General features: G+C 40.6%; 2 protein-coding genes across 2 annotated transcripts; both read left to right on the top strand.

The window, feature by feature from the left end:
- Positions 1 to 1573: 1573 nt before the first annotated feature.
- Positions 1574 to 10695, top strand: LOC101468674 (UDP-glucuronosyltransferase 1A5-like). The gene is made up of 5 exons (XM_024804033.2): positions 1574 to 1864; positions 1947 to 2660; positions 3426 to 3904; positions 6488 to 6555; positions 10619 to 10695. Exons 1-5 carry the CDS (start codon positions 1595 to 1597, stop codon positions 10693 to 10695), a joined length of 1608 nt encoding a protein of 535 aa, XP_024659801.2. The 5' UTR covers positions 1574 to 1594.
- Positions 10696 to 15350: 4655 nt separating this feature from the next.
- On the top strand, positions 15351 to 17198 carry LOC101468383 (UDP-glucuronosyltransferase 2C1-like). The gene is made up of 3 exons (XM_012918859.4): positions 15351 to 15644; positions 15732 to 16445; positions 16614 to 17198. The coding sequence occupies exons 1-3, from the start codon at positions 15351 to 15353 to the stop codon at positions 17196 to 17198; spliced, it is 1593 nt and encodes a 530-aa protein (XP_012774313.4).
- Positions 17199 to 20343: the final 3145 nt, after the last annotated feature.

Here is a 20343-nt window from a genome sequence, read left to right as displayed (position 1 = left end):
TAAGGGTTTAGTAACGCAGTAACACAGTGTGCTTACGGGAAAGTAGCAGTAATCTAATTACTTTTTTGCAATAGCAATTGGATTACCCCTCTCTGATCACCAAAATGTACGACAAACTGCCAAAACTGTGTGTTTACTGATGTTTATTGAACTGAAAGAAATGCTGAATTTGAAATTAGCTTCCACTTAAAAAAACGCCACTCCCTTCCTGCCACCTCCTCTTCAGTAGCACAAGCTAGATCCTGCACCTAGTAAACTGTGTTTGACACAGAAATCCAAAAACAGAGCAACTCAGGCAGATAACAGGGGAAAAGAGAAAGAAAGAAAATGAGAACAATAACTAGAATAAGGAAAACACAAGAAATACAACTTAAAAAGGAATTTTGCAACACTTGTAGATAATAAATAACCTGGAAGTTATTTATTCAAACCCCGTATTTATTGATAAGACCACAGGATATCACATATTAAAACTGAGAAATATAATGGGGATTTTCTTTAAAAATATCAGAACAGGAAAATGTTTACTGTTACTACACAGTGCAACTAGTGTGGCTAACATTATCATTAGCTTTTTATTATGTGACCTCTGGTCAGAGCTATGTTGACACTATAATGATGAAAGAGATCAGAAATATCTAAAATCTTATAACTCTTTTATATAAATGACCATTGCTGTTGGCATAGAAAACAAGTACGAAATGGTTGACCAGATACTGCCTTTAACATGCTAAATTAAAGATAACACTTGTGCTGAAATTGAGAAAAAACAACCAAATGCCGTATTTTTTCTCTCACACACTCATTAATGTACAAGTCAGTGAATCCGCGGTCAATGTACAATTCCTGTGGTCTACTCTCTGAACTCTTCTGAAAAGGGGAAAGTGGGCAGGAGGTCAATAATATTTACACCTACCAACACTGAAGGCGCCTGTTTACACATGAACCAAAATCAAGGGTTATAAAACATGTATGTTACATTGAGCTGAAAGATACATTTTATTATTAACTTAACTGATCTCTGTAAAATAACTATAATAACTAATTGGATGATTGAACAAAAAAAAAAGAAAAAACCCAAAAGGAAGTCAATTAGGGAGAAGATGATTACAGAATAAAACAGGAAAAGAATGAATTTAATTAGGAAACAAATAAAAACGTGACAAATAACATGAAGTCATAAAATTATGAAAAAATTAGAAAAATTGTAAAATTATTTGTGATGCATGTAACTCATTTACAAGTGAAAGAACCTCTGAATCTGGAGTTTGAACTTCAGATTCAGAGAGTTAGGCAAACTGGACTAGATTTCAAGAACAGTCTTTCTGTGGGCAGGCTAGACAGTAGTTGGATCTCTCAACCCAAGGTAAGGAATTTCCTAAAACACTGTCCTTTAATTTTGGTGTCTATTTGGTTAAAAGGATCATGTAAATATTCCGGTGCTTGCAAGTGATGTATAGCTCTACATATTTGGCTGAAGAGCAAATAAAATTTTTCTTTACATTGTGGATACTTGATATAATTTATGAGATCACTGAGGTGATTATTTCTCTCTGATATTATAGGAGCCATGACATCCCATCATGTCTTTGGGATGCTTTCTTTCCTCAGTTTATTCCTCATTTCATTTACACCACACTGCGATGGAGGAAACATTCTAGTGTTTCCTTTAGATGGCAGCCACTGGATCAATATGAAAATCTTGCTTGAAGAACTTCATGCTAGGGGACACAACTTCACTGTGATCAGGCCGTCTACCAGCTGGTACATCTCTGAAAAGTCTGATCTATACACATCCATTACAGTTGAAACGGCTGTAGATTTTGAGCATTTTTTTGGTGGGTGTCTACAGGAGCAGGTGGAGGTATGTGAATAGTGTATGTGATGAGTCTGAATATAAATACTCTGTTATTTATAAAAATAATTTCTTTTTTCACTTTTCTTAGGTGGAAAGAGAGGGGGCATCATTGATGACTGCCTTCACACTCACCAAGAATTTTTTTTCTTTAATTTCTTTTGCACATTCACTTTGGTATGATGCTTTGAAAAATATTTTTGATGATCAAAATATGATCAAAAGATTAAGTGATTCCCAGTATGATCTGGTTCTAACTGATCCAGCTTTAGCCCCAGGGCTTATTCTAGCCAAATATCTCAAGCTCCCCTTAGTGCTCAACGTACGCTGGATCACCAGTGGAGAAGGCCACTTTGTGTTAGCTCCCTCACCACTCTCCTATATCCCAGTGCCAGGATCCGGCTTAACAGACAAAATGAATTTCATCCAGAGGCTCAAGAACATTCTTTTCTATAGCATTATACTGTTCCAGCAGAAATTTGTGGTGGACCCAGTATATAATGACATATGTGATAAGTATATTGAGGGTGGATGTGACGTCATCTCACTACTACAGGGAGCAGACATTTGGCTGTTCAGGTCAGATTTTGTGTTCGAGTTCCCTCGCCCCACTATGCCAAATGTTGTCTATATAGGAGGATTTCAGTGCAAACCAGCTCAGCCTCTGCCAGCAGAGCTGGAGGAGTTTGTTCAGAGTGCCGGGCAACATGGAGTGATCATCATGAGTCTGGGAACTCATGTCGATGCTTTGCCCAAAGAGATTACAGAGGAAGTCGCCGGTGTCTTTGCCAAGATGCCCCAGAAGGTAACAAAAAGTCAAAGATTCATATTTCCACTACTGCGTTTTGGATTGTTAACCTATAGTATTTTAATTTGTCCATATCAGCCAATAGATACACTGTGAAAGATTCCATTGTTTGTGTATTGCCATTCAGAAACCACAGTTTAGCATTGCGGTGCATTTTGGAGCCAGAAGTGTATGTAAATTTATGAGAGGATGGAGTGGTATGTTATTAGTCAGGAAGGCTAAATTCTGTAAGAGTCTACACAAAAAAGATAGTATATTTAATGCTGGCACAGGTTACCAATAAAATAATATTAGAGTTACACTTAAAAAAAAAAATAACACAAGCAAGATTTAGGACAGATACCTTGGTTAGACTGTTAGTACAAATAAAGAAAGAGAGAGTCACACTTAGCATAGAAATGCTCCAAAAGAAAAAAATAGAATAAACACTAACAAGAGGTTCTTTTCTGTAACTTGAATTAGGTAAGGTGTCCCTCCCATAGAGTTCCTTTGACGTATATTGTTTTTGCATTAGGTTGTAAACATACTTGCTTTTGATGTCTTGACGTTTTAACTACTGTAAGCAGCCTCAACATCGAAAGGAACAGCAAATGACACTTCAGTGATCCCATCATGTAACTCCCGGAAAAGTTACTTAAAACTCATTAACATTAAGATTTTAGTCTGAATTTGCATCTAAGTTAATTCTGTGTAGTTTTGTTAAGTGTTTTGTAAAGTCTCAGGGCTAATGGGGAAATCTTTTTTTTTGTTTTTTCTTACCAGGTGATCTGGAAGCATAAAGGAGACCGACCCTCTACACTGGGAAACAACATACTAATAGTCGACTGGATGCCACAGAAAGATCTTCTGGGTCATCCACAGACCAAAGTCTTTGTAGCTCATGGAGGAACTAATGGTGTCCAGGAGGCCATTTACTATGGGGTCCCTGTGCTCGGCATACCCTTGTTCTTCGACCAGTATGACAACCTTCTACGACTGCAGGAGAGAGGAGCTGGAAAGATCATTAAGCTAGCTGATGTTAATGGCCACAGTTTTGAGCAAGGTCTTAAGGAAGTGATCCATCAAGAGAGCTACAGGCAGAACATTCAAAGACTGTCACGTTTGCACAAAGATCAGCCAATAACACCCATGGAGAAGGCAGTCTTCTGGGTAGAATATGTGATGCGCCACAAAGGGGCTCGTCACCTGCGTACAGAAGCTTATAAGATGCCCTGGTACTCTTACTACTGTTTAGATGTACTGTTCATATTGCTGTCTGTGGTCACTGTGCTGCTTCTCTCTATTGTGGCTGTTTTCAGATTTCTGTGCTGCCGAAGACAAAGAAAGATAAAAACTAAACAAAGCTAAAATATTTTCCATTTGGGAGATGACATACTATGTCTATTAGTTACTGTGGTTTAGTTTTACTCTTTAGATGTACTGTTCATATTGCTGTCTGTGGTCACTGCGCTGCTCCTCTCTATTGGCATTTTGAGATGTATGTATAGCTAAAGACCAAAACAATAAAAACACAACTGAGTTCTCTTTTAGCAAATGTTTCAATGAGTTCTTTTGAATTCTAGATAAACATGTAAAAACAGACTTTAATTTTTTTTTTAGATTTCTATGAATTTTTAATTGGAAGATGGTGCTGTCTGACCATTATTGTGGTGTTACAGCACACTTGCTAAAATGATTAAACTGGGTTTTAATTTTTAAAAAAAACAAAACGTAACAGCAGATCGCTTGAACTTAAGATGGGGTTATTGCCACAGGCTAAACAAGGAAATGCCATCAGCAAAGGAGGAAAAGTTTAACTTGCTGATTGGCAAGGCTGCACACTTGGGTGTATAACAGCTCTAGAGCAGAGCTTTCCCTCATAGCTGAGAGGTTTTATACACATGGTATTAAGAAAAAACAAGACTAACATGTTGCAACAAATTATCAAGTCTGTGACATGCCTGGGATTAAAAAGAGCTAGAAATAGAACAATTTCAGAATGATGTGCATGCAAATGCTAAAAACCCCAAACATCTTGGCAAATAATTTTTAAAAAGGTTCAATTTGCTACTGGAAACTCTTCGATACAGAAAGTTTTTTTTTTTTTGTTTTTTTTTGGTTTGTTTGTTAGGAAGGAGAAAAGCAATGCCTAATTCAGACTGGCAAAAAGAAGAAAGTCACACATTTGGACATATTCATCGATTTTGACTGGTACTGCATGAATCAATGAAACACCAGAATTAGTGATGTTGTGGTTTGATATTCTTGGTTCTTCTGTTTTTAATGTGAAGTATTTTTGCGCTTTGAACTTTAACATTTATGAAAATTATAATATTGTAATGTTGGTCTACCTGTACATACACATGAACTTTACCATTCACGGCACGACATCATTCAACGATGGACTGGATGCAACAGAAAGATGATCTGGGTCACCTACACACAAAAGGCCATTTACCACAGGCTCAGCATAACCTTGTTCTTTGACCAATATGTCAACCTTATAGATTTGTAGGGGAAAGAAGCTGGAAAGGTCATACTCTTGGCTGATGTTGAAGGACATAGTTTGGAATAAGGTCTTCAGGAAGTGCTCCATCAATAGAACTCATAAAAATGTTTTAATGAGTTCACATCTATTAACATGCAAACATAGATTTTATTTATAGAAGTCCAGAATTTATAGAATTTGAATTAGAAGATAACAAATTGTCTGTTAATCATTGTGATTTAGTAGTGATACAAAGTAAACTTCTGGACTTCTAAAGGGTCTGCAGCCTTAAAGTACGCAGCCTCAACCGTCCTCATGGGCCGCGTACTCAAAGACCGCTAAGGCCGGAAGTGCGAGGCTTGTGAAATGGGACGGTCTAGCCTCCGTCGCGCTGCCCAGGTTGCCTAGCAATCATGATACTAACAGCTGGAAACGTGTCATACAGCTTTGTTTGACAGACATGAAGGAAAAAATCTTTTGTTCATTTGTTTGTTTCTTTCTACATGAGCTTTGATCATTCTCTGTAAGATTAAGCTCAGCTCTCCCTTGTTTTAAATGCACTTTAGAACAACACGCAGCAACACTACACATGAGCGGGAGGAGGGAGGTATGGGGTCTTCACACACCCCCGTTCTCTACTAGCCATCGGGGCAGGGGGGCTGGGAGGAGATGTTGGCTGACTGATTGGCCTCCCTGCTGCTGCGGAGCCTGGGACGGTCTGCTTGCTTCCACCCCGGGGGGAAGGGTAACATCTCTTGGGTCTGGGTTCTGTTTCCCCCTCTGGGGGCGAGGGTACCTGGACCCGGGGTATAGAGTATGTTTGGGGAGTGTGATATTGTGTACATGTCCATTTATGTCAATCCTTACGTTGGGTGAGTGCTGAGTGTTTGTATATGTGTGCATGAGGGTGGGAATGCATGTTTGTGTCTGTGTGTGCCTGTTTGTCTGTGTCTATATGTCAGGTCGGGTCTTAGACTCCACCTCTCTGGGAACTTCCAGGCCGATCTCCCCTCACCACACTCCCTGCCGGTGACTGATGCCCTCAGGGGTCGGTGCATTGGTGGCTACTTGGCGGGGCCTGGCGCCTGTTGCTTGGTCAGGCCTCCTCCGGGGTGCGGGGGGCCCTCAGGCCTCTGGCTCGGTTCACTCTGGCACAGCTGGCTGCCGGCAGATCCGGCGGGCATGCCGGTGCAGCCCCCTCTAGCTTCTGCTCGGTGGCTACTGGGTGACACCTCGTCTGGGGATCCTCAGCCCTTCCCATGAGGGTGGCACGGATGCCCCTCCGGAGGTCCTCCTTGGACTCTCGCACTCTGGGGCCTGGATCTTCTCCATGCCTGCTTCATGCCCTGGGGGACAGGGCTATGGCTCTCTACATCCTCTTGCAGACTGTTACGTCGTTCCCCCCCCACCATGGTGGAGGCAAAGGTAGGAAGGAGACAGCAACACTGGACAACCACAATCAATGAAGGACGAAGACCACAGAACAGTTAAGTATCAGGCAGGATTTATTGGTTGCTTGCCTGGATAGTCAAACTTAACAACAGAAAAGAGGTGGGGGAGGAGGACTGGGCGGTTGATCTAAATCAAAGAAATTAATAAAACAAAAAGAGGTCGATAGCTTCCAGGGCCTAACTGAAAGAAAAAATGCAAAACAAAAGGCCTACCTAGCTACTCGACAAAAGGTCAGTAAAAACATACAAGAGTGGCATCAACCGCATAACCTAGTGTGACTAACAGAGTAAAACCTACAACCAGTGTATAGGGTACCCCAGCTTACCTGTCCAGCCTCCCACCACACACAATATAAAGAAGCCTGTTCGCAAATGTTTGTCAAAGCAGAAGCCAGCAGCCACCAGCTTCTTCTTCTTCAGTCAAGTTTAACGGCAGCTTGCATCCAAAACTGTTGCATTACTGCCATTTCCTGGCTGTTAACCGTCCATCACACCTGAATCCTCAGATCCTCCTGATGAGACCAATACTTCTCAAAAACAAAAACCACCACAGCCACCAGCTGGCCAGGGGCTGCTCATTTGTAGTAATCCTCGGCTTGTGATTGGCCAACTGGGCCCAGACCAGCCAATAGACACATGCCAATCAACTTCGAACTGGCCAATAGGTGGAGGCTTGACACCTGAAAGATAAACAGAACACAAAAGCAAAGCCACATCTCTTGGCACGTAACACAGACCATTACATGTGGAAACCATTTGAATACAAGCGCGCTGATCTACACAGGTATGCACACGGGTGTTCACTGTTCGTAGACTTAAATTACACCTTTCTTGGCTGCTACTTCAAAGCACATTGTGCGCTGTCTGTCCTGCGTGCTGCACAACAACATTGAATATTTAGTATTTAATGCTGTTTACACTTAGCTAGATTAATGCGATGGTGTTGTGTTTAGTATGTTGCTTTGTTTTTTTTTTGCTTGTTTTCTATTCTTTCTCTCTCAACAGGTGATCCAGGAGATTTTATTTATTTTTTTATTTTTTCCCCCCCTTTCTCACTGTCCCTCTCCCCTTCTGTTTTTCTTTTCCTTCCTCTTTCTTTCTCCCTTTCCTATCCCTCACTCATGTCTGTCCCGTCTGTAACAACTGAAAATAAAATAAAATAAATAATAAAAACAAATTCGATCAAATGGACCAATACGGCAATGCCACGATGATCCATTTGGCAAAATAAATCCATTGGGTATCCTTGTTGGTCTTCAGACAACAATTCTGACGGCTAAAGAACCAAATGGGACAGGCGAAAAAAAAGGAAAAAAAAAAAAGGATTAAGCTTAACTATTGAACGGCGTATATTTTAAAGTAAAGGCTTTAAAACCAAGTTAGTACAAACGTCACTAATGTCACATAACTTTGCCGACATGTGGCCAACAGTAATGTTTTAATGTTCTTCGTTATTAAACTTTTTTTTCTTTTTTTTTTTTTGGCCTGTCCCGTTTGGCTCTTTTGCCATCAGAATTGTTGTCTAAAGGCAAAGAAAGATGCCCAACGGATTTACTTTACCAAACTGACCATCCCAGCCTTGCCGTAATGGTCCATTTGATTCACCTTTTATTGTTTATTTTATTTTCACTTAATGAATACGGGACAGACTTGACTGGGGGAAAGAAGGGGAGAAAGAAAGAGGGAAAGAGAAACAGCTGAGAAGAGGGACGGGGGAGAAGGGCAAAAGACAAAAACCAACAGAACGGGCAGAGAAAAAAAATGCATATATCAATCACCTGGATCACCTGCTGAGAAAGAAAAAAGAAAGCAAGCAGAAGAGAACAAGAGTAATAGAATAAACAACATCACAATGATATATGGGAATATGACAGTAAATACTAAATGTTAAACATTATTGTGCAGCACATAAGATCAACAGAACACAGTGTGCTTTGAGGTAGGAGCCAAAAAGGGTGTAGTTTGTGGGTGTGATCACCCGTGTGTACACCTGTGAGCATGGACGCGCTTGTTTTTTGTTTTTTTAAAAGGTTCCTTCATGTAATGATCTGCTAGAGGGTGTGGGGGGGCCACAGCCCCGTCCTCCAGGGCGTGAAGCAGGTGTGGAGGAGATCAAAACTCCAGACATCCAGAGGCCCCCAGAACACAAGAGACCAAGGAAGACCAACAGAGGGGCAGCCGCGCCACTGTCCCAGAAAGAGCTGAGGAGAGTCCCAGATGAGGGCTCACTCAGCAGCCGCGGAGCAGAAGCCAGGGGGAGTTGCAGTGACGCGCCCGTGAGCTCCGCCGGCAGCCAGCTGCGCCTGAGTGACCGAGCCCCAGGCCGAGAGGCCGGGGGCACCCCACCTCCGAAGTGGCCCGAGCGAGCCCCAGGCTCCAGGCCCCGATAAGCGGCCGCCAATGAGTGAGCCGGTGTCGTTATTAAACATTTGCACATAAATAAGTGACATAATATTCAGTGCTTACTTAAAGTTTACTCTTCGGCCGCCCCTCATCCGCCGTTTTTTTTTGGCAAAATTATCCACACCCACCGCCGTGCTATGCATTCTGGGATATGTTGGGCCACGAAGTCTACACTGCCACAGCCTTAAAATTCAGGGAAATGAAGGACGCATTTCAGGGCTACATTTCGAGCAGCCTTTGAATTGGGACAGCCTTCGGCGCGCCGCTGTGACGTAATCGGCCTTGAAATGCGTACTTTAAGGCTGCAGACCCTGAATTGGGATACAGCCCCTGTCTCCCGTTTACCTGCTTGTTGGATGAATGTGTGGGCACAGGTGAGTGATGTCAGCAGTTGGGTGTGACCTTTCAATTATTGTCTTATCTTACTGGCTTTTGCCTTTGTTTAATGGTCAGCAGGAATTGTTAAAGAACTTTGGCAGGGGTATAGGGCTGGAGCAAAGGCCTTGTTGTTCTGGGAATTTCTAAAAAGGAACTGGTAGTATTTTTATTTTTATTTTTATTTTTTTGTGTGCAGTGTGGAGCTGGATGTGGGGAAAAAAGTGCATGAGTTTTACTGCCAGCTGAAAGTTGCACTGAAAGAACTGGTCAAGGTATATAATAATATAAAAGGCTGATCAGAAGATGCAGGCGGATGTGATTTGACATAGCTTTTTTTTTGTACACCACCAAATTACAACAGACATCTTGATTTGCTTTATATTGTAATTTAAATCCTACAATCATAGAACCTCAACAACTAAATGACTACTTATGAGCAAGAACTTGGCAACAGTGGGAAGGAAAAATGCCCTTTTAACAGGAAGAAAGCAGCACAGGCTATTGCATTGTAACTAGGGGAAGTTTCAGGGTCACCTGATACAGCCCTAACTCATTTGCTATGTCAAAAAGGAATGTTTTAGGCCTAAGTAGAGGGTGTCTCTCTCTTGAATCCAAGCTGGGAGCTGGTTCAACAGAAGAGGATATTTAAAGCTGAAGGCTTTGTCTCCCTTTTTACTTTAAAATATTCTAAAATATTAAAACCATCTTTAACAGGTTTGATTAATCCACAATGCAATCTTCAACATCGGCTGCAGACTCACCCACCCCCACTGCTGCTGTTCCACCTCTGACACCTCAGACACTTCACACCTCCTCCACTCACACTGCTCACTACTCTCCACCCCCAACCAAAGCATCCAGTTCACATCCAACACACTGCTCCAGCCTGTCTCTCTCAACCTGTCACATCTTCAACCTGAGCCTGAGGCTGGGGACAGTTCCACAGCTCTGGAAAACCTCTTGTGTGGTACCAGTGCCAAAGATTCCACGTCCCAAGGACCCCAACAGCTACAGGCCGGTTGCTCTGACATCCCACTTGATGAAGACCCTGGAGCGGTTGATCCTGGCTGAGTTTCGGCCCCTGGTGAGCTCATCACTGGACCCACTTCAGATTACCTACCAGCCTGGCACTGGAGAGGATGATGCATTCATTCATCGCCTGTATTGTTCCCTCTCTCACCTGGAAACTGCTGGGAGCACTGTGAGAGTCATGTTCTTTGATTTCTCCAGTGCCTTAAACACTATTCTTCCCACAGTTCTGAAGGATAAGCTGGAGAACTCAGGAGTGGACCATTACCTCAAAACATGGATACTGGACTACCTCACCGACTGACCACCGTATGTGAGAACTCAGGGCTGTGTGTCGGACAGGGTCTTCTGCAATATGGGGGCCCCAAAGATGTCTTCAGCCATCTTTTATGGTGTGATCTGCTGGGGCGGCAGCATCTCTGCTGGGGACAGGAAGAAACTGGACAGGGCAATCCGGAGGGCCAAATCTGTTCTAGGATGCCCTCTGAACACAATGGAGGTGGTGAGTGACAGAAGAATGGTGGCTAAGCTGTCATCCCTGTTGGACAACATCTCCCGCCCCATGCAGGAGACTCTGACAGCACCGAGCAGCTCCTTCAGTGGCAGCTTGCGGCACCCACGGTCAGTGTTGGGAAGGTTACTTTTAAAATGTATTCCACTACAGATTACAGAATACATGCCCGAAAATGTATTTTGTAACGTATTCTGTTACGTTACTCAATGAGAGTAATGTATTCTGAATACTTTGGATTACTTAATATATTATCATGCTTTTTACAACTGCATGAATGTACTATTGCTGTGTGATTTATTACTATTACTGAAGGTCCACGGCTTCGAACCGTAGTAAAGGGACCTCTGGTTATTATTATATTTACATACTTCCAGCTCCCGTTTCTGCTCGATGACAGCTCGTACTTTTCTACTTCCTTTTTCTCCCTCCTTGCGCTCATATGGAAAAGATATATATAAAAGATATATATAAATCTTATAAAGTTTGTATCTGTCTTGTGTTAAACTTGTATGAAAAGCATATAAGAGTGAAAACAGATATAAGATCCCTTGAAAAATTATATAATGAAACTTGTATGTTTTGGATACTTACTAAAACAATGTATGAAAGTAATGAGAAAGTGGCCACTTTCATGAGTAAATCATGTAAGCCTTATATGATTTACTCATGAAAGTGGCCACTTTCATGAGTAATCACATATAAGTTTTTACTATTTCTTTTCCATATGGGACATAACGTGTATGGCAGTCCATTCTCCCTGCAGCACGGACTACACTACCCATGAGGCTACATTCTTTAGGGCTATGCCTGTAGCATTCTGTAGCTTAGCACAACAACAACAACAAAAAGGCGCCCTCTCACCCAGGAAACACACAGTCGCAGAGAGCGCGCCTCACCCTGTAACCATGGCAACCGTAACGCTGCCGCCTGGAACATAGCTGTCAAACAAAACCCAAACAGTCCTGACCCGCGACAATATGAAACAGGAAAATACCACCGTGTAATCCATTTATTTCAACAAAGTAACTGTATTCTAAATACCACCTTTTTAAATGGTAACTGTAACGGAATACAGTTACTCATATTTTGTATTTTAAATACGTAACGGTGGTACATGTATTCCGTTACTCAACAACACTGCCCACAGTGTGGGATGGAGAGATTTCACAGGTCTTTCCTTCCTACTGCTGTCAGACTCTACAAGATGGTCTCTGCAGGTGACCACACACATGCGTACAGACACATCCCAGTGTCAAGTGCAATCTTCCAATATAACAGTATAATTAGTACTTTGATCTATTGCATATAGTATTTTATTCTACTTTTTTTAATCTTATTCTATTCTATTGTTTTTCTCTCCTTATTTTTACTGGTCTTAACTTGTACTTTTTGCCATAACCAAAATATTTTCCACATGTGGGACTAATGAAGGTTTATCTCATCTTATAACTTATGATTGTCATGTCTGAGTGTGGGCAGGCAGGGAGAGAGGACCCAAAATGCAGGACTCACTGAGGCGGAAGTAATTCAAAACACACAGCTTTATTGCTGGTAAGAAGCAGAACAGAAAAACACTAACTAAACTGGAAGAACGGAATGAGTAGGCAGGAAGGCTGGCTGGCAAACGGAGGAAGTGAGGGTAAACAGACGTTAACGATGCGACACCGAGTAGGGGAAGACACAGACACTAAATACAAGAGGTGAACGGAGCAAAGAGGAAACAGCTGGGAGACACGGCTGACGTAGATTACACTGACGAGACAGGGAGAGCACAAAGCTGAACGCACTGACAAAGGGCACAGACCTACAAAATAAAACAGGAAGCACACGCCAGACAGAGACAGACTCGTAAACAGGCATAATGACGTCATGGACAAACAGAGGGACATACGGGCAGAGAAGACTAAGCACAGGCAACCTAAACCAAACATAAGGGCAAGATAACAAAACCTAAACCAGAAATAATCATCATCAACATCATCATCAGATAACTAAAGAATCAGAATATAATTGTAATCAAAACAGTATCACCAGAGAATAACTATTCCATAATGCAAAATAAACCAAAACATAAGAAACTCAAAATACTGGGTCGACCCGACCCACTACCGTGACAATGATAATAGATCACAATTGTCTATCCTATAGGTAATACATATGTGATCTAATTTTTCTGCATCACTCTGAGACAGGATGCTTCTACATTTAGAGATGATGTGCAAATGCAAGAAAGCAGTCTTACATATTTGTTTAATATGCACATATGTAACCTTTACTGAAACCTGAGTGAAACTCTTTGAATGAGTCATTCCTCTGCAGATGATCAGTTAGCCATTTTAAAACTACTTTGAAGAGTATTTGAAATGAAAGGAAGGTTTGAGAAAGTTTGCAAGGTCAAGTGATGGCTTAAGTGATGACACATGTAAAAAAGCATGGATGCTCATGAGGATAAGAGTAAATAAAATAAGGAATGAGAACTTGACAAACACAGATCCTAAGAAGCTGGTGTGATCAATGGTACATGTGAACTGAGGCACGCAGCAGAACAACTCCAAATGATTGTGAAAGCACCTGCTCTGCATGTGGGAATGACAGCCCTGATATAAGATGTGAGAGATCCACTGAGTACTACAGTTGAACAGTTAAGTCAGATATATAATCCTGATTTTCATAATCTTTCCTACTACTGCTATGGTATGAATTGGCATACAGACACCTGGGCAAAACTTTAAACATAGTGGTGGTACAGGTGGCTTGAGAAGGCCTTTTTTTGTATGTAAGTGCATGGTGGTCAGACACGAGGGATTTTTTTCTACTAGTGGTGGATATGCAATATTTAAGTAAAATATAACTTACTAAGGGGCAGAAAAAGAGATAAACTAGAATACTCTGCAATAGAAATATGGCTAGGGAAGTGCCTTGTTCAAAATTTTTCAGAAGGAAGTACAGGAAAAATGTGTCGTTTAAAAGATTTAATTTGCTTCAGCAGCTGAAATTACAGGTTAAAGCGCTGGACCTCTCTGAGTGCAGCCACCTGTCTTCACAGAAAGGATGACCCTCATCGGGCTGTACAGGTTTTATACTGCGTCAATAAGAAATGACTATTATGCCAGTCTTCTTCCAGAACCCATCCTGACGTCTCCATTCGATGTCCTCTCCGTCTGCTCTTCGTCGACCTCCTATCTGCCCCTTTTTCCTGGAATCACAAAGACGGACACACAAACACCTCACTGCCTAGCCTTGATCATTTTAACATTACTGATACTAATATCTAGTTCAGGACATTTTGTTCGGACTCCCTTTGACCCCTATAACCATTATCAAGTGTAATGTGTAAGCATGCTGCAAAACCCTCTGCGCTACTACGTCATCTCAATATTTCAGCCCAGTCATACCACTGGATGAAGCTTCTGACCCTCAAACATGGAACGCCAACTTGAGCACACTGCACTGTGTATATAAAAATAATAAAACAACTTTATTTAATCCTCTTATAACGCTAACAGAGGGAGGCATTACAATGATCTATAATCCTTTTTTTTTTTTTTTTTTTTAAAGGGTCCTTACTCTTATAACTGCATGACATGTCAAGATGGTGAAAAATGACTTGGGGATTTCATTGCTCTTAGCACACGCTAGGAAGGAGAAAGAACTGATGGGAATGGTGAGGTAATGGAAGAACAAATAGATGAGAAGGAATTTGGATGTTCAAATGATGGACAAGGAACAAACATTAATATCAACTCAGGGGAAAAGTCTGCGCTGGATTTAACTCTAGTGTCAAGATCCGCAGCTGAAATTTGCAATTGGGATGTATGGGGGTAAGGAGGTATGTTACTGTTCTGCTGGAAAGGAATGATAATCCTAGAAAAGGATAACTTGTATAAAGACCACGTAGACATGCTGACCTCATGGTATGGAAATGGATTATGTAGGAATTTTACTAGCAATACTATAGTGGTCTGGCCCATTTAAGATTTAAATGCGCTGTATGTAACTCATATCATTGGTAGCATGACAATACCTTGGAGTGTTTTTAAGTAGGCAAAAGGGGTGCAGGGACAAAATTGGGGCATTCTAAAACTTCTGACCAGATGTATGTATGTGTCTGACTGATCCACTCACTCCCTGCCTCCGTCCAGGCCATGCGACATATGGTCATCTGCTCAACCACAGAGCTAACACAGCACTCTAGGGAGAAAGACATCAGGTAACTCATTTACATTATGTAGAGAGCAAGGATTCCTTTAGTTAAACTGCTGACGATAGGTAAGGAAAAATTTGAATGGAATCTTGCTGCAGTATGTATACTGTCGTTTGTCATACAAGTATATGAAATCATTCCATGTTTGAACATATAAGACTACCTGTACTTGAACGTCAGGCAGCGAGAAGTCTGTTATGAGTAAGGGGATCATTATTTGCTTTGGTCTGTTACAGAAGCGATGCCGTCATTTTGTGCCTGTGGGATGCCCATTTTCCTCAGTCTTTTCCTGATTTCATTTACACCACATTGCAATGGAGGAAACATTCTTGTGGTTCCTGTAGATGGCAGCCACTGGGTCAATCTGAAAATCCTTCTCGAAGAACTTCATGCCAGTGGACACAACCTCACTGTGATCAGGCCGTCTACCAGCTGGTACATCTCTGAAAAGTCTGATCTTTACACATCCATTACAATTGAAATGGATGAAGATCTTGAGCATTTTTTAGATGGGTCCATAGAGGAATACATCAGGGTATGTGACATCTTTGGCTCCATTTGATGGGGAAATTAAGTAATTTGTGTGTGATAAACATGTTTTAAACACTCTTTCCATTTTTAGATGCAAAGAGAGCGAGCTTCACTGCTGAATTCCTTCAAATGTATAAAAAAATTCCTCTCTATGATTTTTCAATTCCATTCATTGTGGTCTGAGTTCATAAATCAAATCCTTGATGATCAAAATATGGTGAAAATATTAGTAGTTTCCCAGTATGATCTGCTTCTAACTGATCCTGCCATGCCATCAGGGGCTGTTCTAGCCAAATATCTCAAACTTCCATTAGTACTTTATGTACACTGGATCCCTAGAGGGGAAGGCCACTTTGTGTTGACCCCTTCGCCACTCTCGTATATCCCGGTGCTAGGATCTGGTTTAACAGACCAAATGAGCTTTATTCAGAGGATCAAAAATATATTTTTCTATATCTTTACCTTGTTCCAGCAGAACTTTATTTTTCTGCCAATCTATGATGACATGTGTAATAAGTATATTGAGGGTGGATGTGATGTCATCTCAGTACTACAGGAAGCAGACATTTGGTTGTTCAGATCAGATTTTGTGTTCGAGTTCCCTCGCCCCACTATGCCAAACATAGACTATATAGCAGGATTTCAGTGCAAACCAGCTCGGCCTCTGCCAGCAGAGCTGGAGGAGTTTGTTCAGAGTGCCGGGAAGCATGGAGTCATCATCACGAGCCTGGGAACTTATGTCGATGCTTTGCCCAAAGAGGTTACAGATGAAATCGCCAGCGTGTTTGCGGAGATGCCCCAGAAGGTAAAAAATGCTGCAGGCTTTGTTTTGTCTCTTAATTGCACAGGTTAACACTATGCTTATGTAACAGAATGATTCTTCTTGTCAAGTTGCCTCTTCATGTAGAAAGATAAGTGCTCTTACTCAACATTGTGAGCTGAAATGTATTTTTTTTTTTGTTTTTCTGTTCAGGTGATCTGGAAGCATAAAGGAGACCGACCCTCTACACTGGGAAACAACACACTAATAGTCGACTGGATGCCACAGAAAGATCTTCTGGGTCATCCACAGACCAAAGTCTTTGTAGCCCATGGAGGAACTAATGGTGTCCAGGAGGCCATTTACTATGGGGTCCCTGTGCTCGGCATACCCTTGTTCTTCGACCAGTATGACAACCTTCTACGACTGCAGGAGAGAGGAGCTGGAAAGATTATTCAGCTGGCTGATGTTAATGGCCACAGTTTTGAGCAAGGCCTCAAGGAAGTGATCCATCAAGAGAGCTACAGGCAGAACATTCAAAGACTGTCACGTTTGCACAGAGATCAGCCAATAACACCCATGGAGAAGGCAGTCTTCTGGGTAGAATATGTGATGCGCCACAAAGGGGCTCGTCACCTGCGTACAGAAGCTTATAAGATGCCCTGGTACTCTTACTACTGTTTAGATGTACTGTTCATATTGCTGTCTGTGGTCACTGTGCTGCTTCTCTCTATTGTGGCTGTTTTCAGATTTCTGTGCCGCCAAAGACAAAGAAAGATAAAAACTAAACAAAGCTAATTTTGCTGGGACATTCCAAATATTGTCCCTAGTGTTGTAGTTTCACTGCAAAACATGCTAATTATGACTCTGTATTTTTTTTTCTTAAGTGAAGTGACAATAAAAATTAAAAAAAACCTCTAGAACTACATTTCACACACATTGTGTGCGTGCATTAAAACTGAATTTGGAAAGAAATTAAGTTGCTTTTAAATAAGAATGGAATCTAATGATTTGTAAACCTGGAAATTCAATCCCCAAGTATGCAGTGAAAATCCAAATCTTAAAGTTCTTATCCACAGGAAAACCATTAAAATCTTGGAAGTTGTAATTCAGCAGAAAAACAAAAGAAATCCAAATCCTCTTGGATTTATAATGAACACAGCACAAATAAGCAGAGAAAAAGCTGAATAATACATAACCAAGTTGATCGCTCTGGCATCTCTACTAAAACGTTGAACTAGGTTGATTCTTCTGTACTGCTCATATCACAGGAGACTAAAAGATGAATAAATGATCTCTTCTGCACAAAACTTTTATACCTGGTCCTCCTTTCTCCCCCCTCTCTTTCTGGACGTCAGTGAGATGACATCTAGTCTCACCTGTTGTGATATCCAATCACTTGATGTTAGTAACTCCATCACATATGAATATAATTTTCTTAAGACTTAATTTAGTTTTTACTAATTTACTTCAACAGGATTTATCATCAGCTCAGTCTAACATGAGTATCATGACTCTTTATGATTCCACCTCTTTTTAAATCCCTGTAGGAATACGTTTTCTCTTCACAACTCTGTGTTCGTTAGTCACAATACACTCAAAGGTTTCTTTTTCAAATTATACATGTTAAAGTCAGAGATCCTCTTAGATTAGTGCCTCCTCCGTGTCTCTGTTACTCCCCCCTCCTTTTCTTCTCTCTCTCACATACACACACACACTCACACGCACACATCTTTGCACAACCAAGCCACTCCAAATAGAATCTCAGTGAGAGGCCTGAAATTATAGTCATTGTTATATTTTCTTTTTTGTTGTGTTGGTTACATGTATAACATAAACTATCAGCAAAATCACAGAAATTATGATTCCATATTTAACAGTTACAAATACAATTTCTCTTATTTAAATCGTGCATAATCATGGGCTGGTGACACATTTCACATGAACGTTGCATTCGCTGAGCTTGTCTTCAGCTCTCACTTTATAAAGCCTGCATTTCTGATGGTATGAGGGTACAGATTGATGTTGATGGCCACAGTTTTGAGGAAGGCCTGCAAGAAGTACTCCATCAAGAGAGCTACAGGCAAAAAATTTAACGAATGTCACGTTTGCACAGAGATCATCCAATAACAGCCATGGAGCAGGCTGTCTTCTGGGTAGAATTTGTGATGCATCACAAAGGAGCTCATCACTTGCGTGCAGAGGGTTATAAGATGCCCTGGTACTCTTAGTGTTTAGATGTAATGCTCCTAATGCTGTCTGCAGTCACTGCTCTGCTCCTCTCTATTTTTGTTATTTTCAAATTTCTGTTTTGTAGAAAAGTAAGAAAGAAAAACAAGTAAACAAAGCTAAATGAGACCCATTTTAAAATGAGAAAAAAAATCTTGTATTACCTTGTATTTTCACTAAAATGCAAAACAGTAGTTTACAAAGTTACAAATACATATAAAAATACATTTTCTTAAGAACGTGATACTTTGATTTTGCTACAAAAAATACATATAAAAAATACAAAGAAAAGTCAATTGGACCCACTTTTTAAGAAAACTGCTAAGTAAAATCTTGACATTTTAAACCATTGACAAAAAATCTAATAATCTTTATAAGGGTCTATATATAGCTATCCATCACATTTGATCAGGAATGCCTTTTAAAATGATATTGAATGACTTATACTCATGTAAACACTCTACTGGAAGTTTTTTACATTTTTTATTAATTTATTAAATCTTTATTCAACATCAAAACTAATAAAACCAAATAAAACAAATCAGAGTTAGCCTAACAAACATCCAACTTATTGCACTCTTCACTTACAGAAGTCTTAATGAGACCTCTGGACTCTCCCATGGAGAAAAAAAGCATTTAGCTATAGTGTGCTCTGTAGTTTCAAAATAAGGTGCAAAATAAGAGAATGCTGTTTGAGACAACTGCAAAGTATAGAAGATGCATTTACGCAAATAGAAAGGAAATTTAACCAATATTGCTTTTTCTATTAAAATGAAAATAAAAGAGGTCCCATCATTGAGTCTTGGGGCAAGAAACAGGAAAAATCCAAAGAGAAGTGGCAGGCCTGTGCCCAAAGCTAGGAAATGCAGCTGGACAGCAGGACAGCTGAACAGCTCCGTATCAGGAGAGTTATGTTGGGGAGGGCCTGCCAGAAAGAACATTCACAGACTACAGGGGTGACCTGAAAATTCAATCTATCTTGTTATAGACAGGTTGTTGATGGACAAAAAGGTACTTTTCAAACACAGGAAAATTCTGTACTGAGCGGTATGTCAGTTGATGCTCTTCCTGGTACAACCCAAAAGGGGATTTGTGTCTCATCCTGGAAACATGAGTCATTTGATTGTTAGGCAAACGTGTAAGCCAAAACACTATAAAGTCACAAATTTTATCAATAAATACAAAGAAATAGATTTCAAATTTGAATAAAAAACCAAAAAATAGGGTAATTGTTTTTAGAATATGCTACAATGTATCTGCTACAGTTATTTGTGAAAATACACTACCTCCTGAACAATATTATCTATGAAAGTTAGGGTTTCAGTGGTGATCCTTTTTAACATCATAGCACTTCTCAAAATCGTCCTTATTCTTTAGTTTATAATTCTTTGGAAACTTTAATTCCCCATTTACTGCAGTCATTCTTAGTATCTGTAACATCTTAAACAATTAGATCACTTTGAACTGAAGCAACCAACATTTTATTTGAGAAATTTAAAATGAGTATATCATTAATGCAAGTATGTCAATGTGTATGCATAAAAAAGGTAAACAAGGCATTTAAAACCCTGAAACTAAATGATCTCCTGTTGCTGGTGAGAAAAGAAAGAAAAAAGACCGGCACACCAAACCCTGTACAGGTGTGGCACCTCTAGACCTCTACCACTCCTTATGTGTTTTACACAAAACCAGGAAAATACAGAGAAGAAGTAAG

This window comes from Maylandia zebra, linkage group LG10 (assembly GCF_041146795.1).
Source record: "Maylandia zebra isolate NMK-2024a linkage group LG10, Mzebra_GT3a, whole genome shotgun sequence".
In the NCBI taxonomy this organism is placed as follows: Eukaryota; Metazoa; Chordata; class Actinopteri; order Cichliformes; family Cichlidae; genus Maylandia; species Maylandia zebra.
Note: the sequence above shows the minus strand (reverse complement) of the source record. Positions and strands in the feature narration are given on the sequence as shown.